Source organism: Mustela erminea, chromosome 2 (assembly GCF_009829155.1).
Source record: "Mustela erminea isolate mMusErm1 chromosome 2, mMusErm1.Pri, whole genome shotgun sequence".
Classification (NCBI taxonomy): domain Eukaryota; kingdom Metazoa; phylum Chordata; class Mammalia; order Carnivora; family Mustelidae; genus Mustela; species Mustela erminea.
In genome coordinates, this window is record NC_045615.1 from 70,527,022 (window position 1) to 70,533,021 (window position 6,000).

Sequence of the window (6,000 nt, forward strand, 5' to 3'; positions counted from 1 at the left end):
TAAAATAGCTATCTAGATGCTTTGTTCTCATTTTTTTTTAATCCATCAATATAAAGATCCATTCAATATTCCCTTAAAACATCTGAGTGTTTAATGATTCATTTGATTAAGGAGTACAAGTAGCAGTATTAATTGCAACTATCCTATGCATCGCAATTTACATTAAAAAATTAATATTTGACTTCAAGCTATGAAGCACCTAAGAGGTCTCAGAGGAATGAATTAATGATTTTTGCCTCTTGTTTTTAGTTGGAATATAGGGATACAATAAAGTATATCCTTAAGTCATGAGAAATGTTCATGGTTATTTTCCAATAGAAAGATTTATTTTTAGAGTCATTAGGTTAAAGTTTGATCTCTTCATAGGAACAATGCAGTTGCTTATACTTCTTTGTGCTAATGACTAAAATAGCACACTGTCACTGTATTATTATTTTCTCCTAATACATAATGTAAACTTGTAAGTGTCAATATGATTATGATCTCAAAGTCATAATTTTTGTCTTTATGTAGGTCTTTTGTGGCTCAGGAGAAAAATTCTCACTCCACGACTACTGGGGTTAGCCAACTGCTCTTCAAATTTGGGTCTGGGTTAAAAGAGGAAAATATGGATAATATATGATCTAGAAAGTATAACATAGTCTTCAGATAAAGAGAATAGTACACCGAAGGACCCTGAGTAAATTACACCTCACAAATCCATAAGAATACCCTGCCAGTTTTAAAAAAGATCCACATTTCATTTCAGGGGCGGTGTATCCCATAATGCAGGTTACACATCGTATGGTAGTGACAACATGTGTAGTACCATGGCCTTCAGACCTGGCTCATGGTTGGATTCTCTCAGCTTAGCCTCTGGCAATCACTACAATCAGAAGTTCTAGAGTATGTCCTGAGAATCCTATTTTAAAAATGTCTCGACTGTAATACCCAGAGTAGACTTGAAGTCAGAGAAACTAAGGTCTAAGTTTGTTGAGTCTCACTTTTCTCATCATTAAGAAGGGGAAAAATGATAACCTGCTATGTAGATTAGAGTAAATCATATGTAAAACACCTGTCAAAAATTGATATTTGGAAATAAACACTATTTTAAAAGTTTGTAATAGATTTTATAATGCAAGATGAACTTTAGTCAGGTGAACAGGATTTGTCAAGTAGGACTAGAGAAGAGTTCAGAAGCTGAGGGTTAAGAAATAATATAATAACAAAAGAAAATGGTGCATGAAGAAGCAGATGAGTAGTTCAGAGTGCTGAGGGAAGCAACAAAGTGGGCAGGCAGGAAAAGTGAAGGTCAGAACCATGAAGAGAATGAGAACCAAACTATCAAATAATGTTGAAGGATCATATTGGAGAGACGACAACCAATCCATAAATCTAGGGAGAAAGTCCCTGAACTCTAGGTCAAGAACCAATGCAGAGATTCTGGCCAACAATCAAAATCCAAGAAGAACCAGCCACCTCTATGAGGCGGGGCACACAGTCCAGCACTAGGTTACTGTTGAAGCAGCTTTCCTAGATTTAGGGGCTAGGATCAGGCAGTAGGGAGCTTATAATTACAGATTATGGGTGAGTGCAGGCAGTTCTGGATCATGGTGTCTGTGGTGCTGTCACAGTTTTCCCTATTTGCTTCCCTGTCTATGGATATGAAAGATGAGAGCAGTCAAAATTCTTTTTGTATTTGAAAAGAACAAGAAGAAATAGTTGTGTCCTTCATAACGATAAAATGATACCACATTTTCACTAAAATGCATAGCAAGTTTTCTCTCAATACAATGGTTAGAAAAATGAGTGGCTTTGGATCTGGGAGAGAAAGGCAAAAACTTACCTTGTGAGGAAAGCATGAACTGAGACTTAGAGGTCAGAGTGGCCGCATCATTTCAGAGAGAAAACTGGTCAACCAACAGTTACTAATAGATTGGAAGTGAAGAAAATGAAAATAAAACAATTAGAGTATTACTGCTGTACTGATTTGGATGCTGCATTTACTGAAATTTTGCTACCTGGTCCAGATCATTGGACTATTATATACTAAAAAATGTTTTTGTATTCTTCCTGTTATTTTTTTTGTAAAGACATTTTTTGAGGCTTATTACATTATTCATATGACTTTAACCCTGCTATTTAATTGTTTCATTATTGTTCACTCAAAATGTTTAGCAATGCCATTTGGATATTTGGTTGGGGCATAACCATTTAACTGACTTCATAGACTCTAGGACTTCTTAGAGATCTGATTCTTTATTACTATATATCAAATATATTAATATGCTCCTACATCAAGCATTATTTACATTAAATAAATTGATTTTCAGTGCGGTTAATATAATGTACTATTTTGTATGCATTTGATTATCAATAATTTCAATGTATAATTTAATTTTCTTATTTTTAGCTAGTAATATTTTCAAGTATCTTGAAAATCTAGTAATCTCAAGATGCTGTGCTTTTAAAAATTTATGGAAAAATAGATGGTGTAGAAGTGAGGATTATTTTATATATGTAGGATAATCTCTTAGGAAAACAGTCTTAAGATTCATAATAAAAGAGTATGAGAGAATGTTTTTTGATCTACAGTATGAGAGAATGTTTGTTGTTCTATTAAAAATCCCATTTCTCAAATTATAGGATTCAGCTATTAGTTTTTGGTATATTTTAGATTTCTTTGGCTTCTCCCCTAAAATATCTTATAAACTTCTTGAAGGCACACCTTCCTTCTTAGACCACATTTTATCCTTACGATCAACCCAGTGACTTCTGCTTATTAAGAGTTTTTGGATTAATTGTAAAGGGGGTAAAAACGTACCCCCTCTTTTAAAAAGTAATTTTGCTAAACTTTTGCTTAAAATTGTAAGTAAAGTTCTTATATTGGTGCCAACTGGCAGAAATCATGAAAATATGTAACCAATAGAATGAGTGTGTAATATCTTAAGAACTCATTGCTGATTTTCTATGTTCTGACCAACGGGAAAAAAAATAAATAAAAGGTCAGCATGTGGGTTTTGTATTAAAAATACCTCAAAGTTTGCATCTTCGCATATATTATTGAGTTTAATGCCAGCATTGAACTCAATATGTAAGTAAAAAAAGAACATCTGCCAATTCATAGACTTGCTAATAAGGCTCTGTTACAAATTAACTGGTTCATTTGTACCTATTTTCTAGGATGAAGACAATTTATCTTATAAACAAGGTAAAACACAACCCCTATATATAAATATATGTAAATTTTATGCCAGATCTAATCTCATCTACTTTTTCTTTTCAACTGGTGAATAGGCAATATGAATCAATTGGTGTTGTCCGGCGCGGTGCCACATCGGAGCCTGAGGATTACCTTAGAGATGCTGCGTGGGGGGAGGTGTGAAAACACACCAGTTCACAGCAAGTCTATTGTGAAAAGGCTGCAAGGACCACTCATTTCATGGTTCTGGGCAGATTCGGAAAATCACCAAGCTACAACATTGCCCCTTCCTTACAGAAGTATGTAGATGAAGAGATCCAGTTTATAAGATAGTGGAGGAAATGGAATGGGCGAAAAGGGCATAAATGTCCTGAATCATTATTATATAGTGGAATTGATTTTCATTTTGAAATGGAGTTTTCTTTTTCTCATTGTTGTTATGCTGTTTTAAAGGGAAATTGTATTTCCAGCTCAAATGCTACCCGTTTGAAAAAATATAAAAAATACGTTATAGATATCACTTATATACACTAGTAAGAGAGATTAATTCAAAACTGTCTTCTATTATATGGCATGTAGGAGCAAGAGAATAAATTCATTTAACAGTTTTTGAGTTGGCAAAAACATAATGTGACAAAACAAGCAAACACTTCCAGCCAGCTTAATTCATCAGCGATTCTTACATGTCTTTATTCCCAACAAAGAAACACAAAGAGAAGAATATTACAAAGGATGAAATATACCATTTTTTGAGGTTGTAGTTATTTATTTGAGATGGAGTGTGAGAAAGAGAGAGAAAGAGAGCATAAGCAGGGTGGGGGAGGGCGGGCAGAGGGAGAGGGAGAAGCAGGCTCCCTGCTGAGCAGGGAGACAGGGCACAGGACCAAAGGCAGATGCTTAACCAACTGAGCTACTCAGGTGCCCTTGAAATATACCATTGTAATCATAGCTTTCTATATATTTCTTTAGTAGGTTTTGGTTACATCTAATTCCTTCTAAATCAAAACAACAGAACTCAATATATTTTTGCTTGAGTATGAGCAAGAAGATATATTTTTTTAATCCCTTGGAGAAAAGAAAAGGAATGAAATTTAAAAAGCAAAGAGAAACAGGGGTGGGACGCCTGGGTGGCTCAGTTGGTTAAGCAGCTGCCTTCGGCTCAGGTCATGATCCCAGCGCCCTGGGATCGAGTCCCACATCGGGCTCCTTGCTCCGCAAGGAGCCTGCTTCTCCCTCTGACTCTGCCTTCCACTCTGTCTGCCTGTGCTTGCTCTCGCTTCTCTTTCTATGACAAATAAATAAAATCTTTAAAAAAAAAAAAAAAAAGAGAAACAGGGGAAAAGTCATCTGTGTGGTCTGATAGAATAACGTGATATAGAGGCCTATAGAGAGATCCCTATGGACTTGAGAAAATGCTGGAACTTCTGAAAAGAGCTTAGTTTAAGTAAAATAAAGACATTCACAAATATGGAGGCCACAGAGTAGGGTCCCAAAGTATATTTGTTGAGCTTAATTGAATAGCTTATGATATATTTGAATATCTGATTCTTTTACTTTTTTTCTTTTTCTTTTCTGAAAGGCACAGTTAAAGAAATCTGTAGCGGCTGCTCTTCTTCCCCAAAGCTGCTGCCATGGAAACTACCACTTCACTTCTAAGCAAAGGTGACTGTTTTAGTCTCATGTACTTAGTGAAATCTTTTGACCACTTTCAACATGGTGGCTTTTCTTTCCTAAAGATTAAAGCCAAACCCTGATGCAAGAAGTCCTGTGATGAAAACCAAATGTTCATCAGCTACCCAGAATCAACTTTGAATTCTTCTGAGCAAAGGGGAAAGAATTTAAAACTAAGGATTGAAGAATTTTGCTAGACCAATCATTTATGGTTGTTTGTTTGTGTGTGGGTACTCTGCCTGCTTGAAGGGAGGGTTTCTTCTAGCTGCAAGTTGGAATTTTCTAGCAGAAGGCTGGAAAGAATGATGATAGGGAAGGTAATCTACACTGAAATTTTTCTTGGTACTTATTTTCCAAAAGAAACTTAATTTCAGTGAAGGTTTTCTAGTTTCTCTACTTCTTCTTTAAAAAATCTTAATTCAGGTCTTTGAAACTTTTGTTAAATGGAGATATACTTAACCCTTCAGTGTAGCTATGAAGATCAAGTAAAATAAGTATGTTTTAGACTAATGTAATAATCATGATAATAACAGTAAGAATAATTGTTATGAGCTGAATTGTATTCCTCTCAAAATTCATATTTTGAAGCCCCAAACCCCATTGCCTTTGGAATGTCTGTATTTGAAGATAAGGATGGGGTAACTGGGTCATGGGCATTAAGGAGGGCACATGATGTGATGACCACTGGGTGTTATATGCAATTAATGAATTATTGAACATTACATCAAAAACTAATGATATACTTTATGTTGGCTAATTGAATTTATAAATAAATAAATAAATAAATACATCTTTGTATATTCAATGAACAAAGTAAAAAAAAAGATAAGGCCTTTAAAGAGGTGATTAAGTTGGGAAATGAGGCCATTAGGGTAGGACCTAATTCTACCAGAGTAGAGTCCTCATAAAAAGAGAAAATTTGGAGACACCAAGCATGCTCCAGCACAGAGGAAACGTCATGTGAGGACACTGAGAGAAGATAGCCACTTTAAACCAAACAAAGAGGCTTCAGAAAAAATCAAACATGCTGACACCTTTATCTTGGACATTCTGTGTCCAGAACAGTGAGAAAATACATGTCTGTGCTTTAAGGCACCCCATCTGTGGTATTTTGTTAGGGCAGCCCTAGCCAGCTAATACAATAACTC

At 35.3% G+C, this 6,000-nt stretch overlaps 1 protein-coding gene across 2 annotated transcripts in view; it reads left to right on the plus strand.

Annotated features, from left to right (window-relative positions):
• The window catches only part of LOC116584623, a 36,813-nt gene extending 31,267 nt beyond the window's left edge, over window positions 1-5,546 (plus strand). Inside the window, exons 4-6 of one of the 2 annotated variants that reach the window (XM_032333258.1) lie at window positions 3,277-3,480; window positions 4,761-4,843; window positions 4,918-5,546. In XM_032333258.1, the coding sequence (XP_032189149.1) occupies window positions 3,277-3,480; window positions 4,761-4,837 (281 nt within the window). In that variant the 3' untranslated portion in view covers window positions 4,838-4,843; window positions 4,918-5,546. Of the gene's footprint in view, window positions 1-3,276; window positions 3,481-4,760 lie in introns of both variants that reach the window. The other variant, XM_032333260.1, reaches the window with a different exon arrangement.
• The last annotated feature ends 454 nt before the right edge of the window (window positions 5,547-6,000 follow it).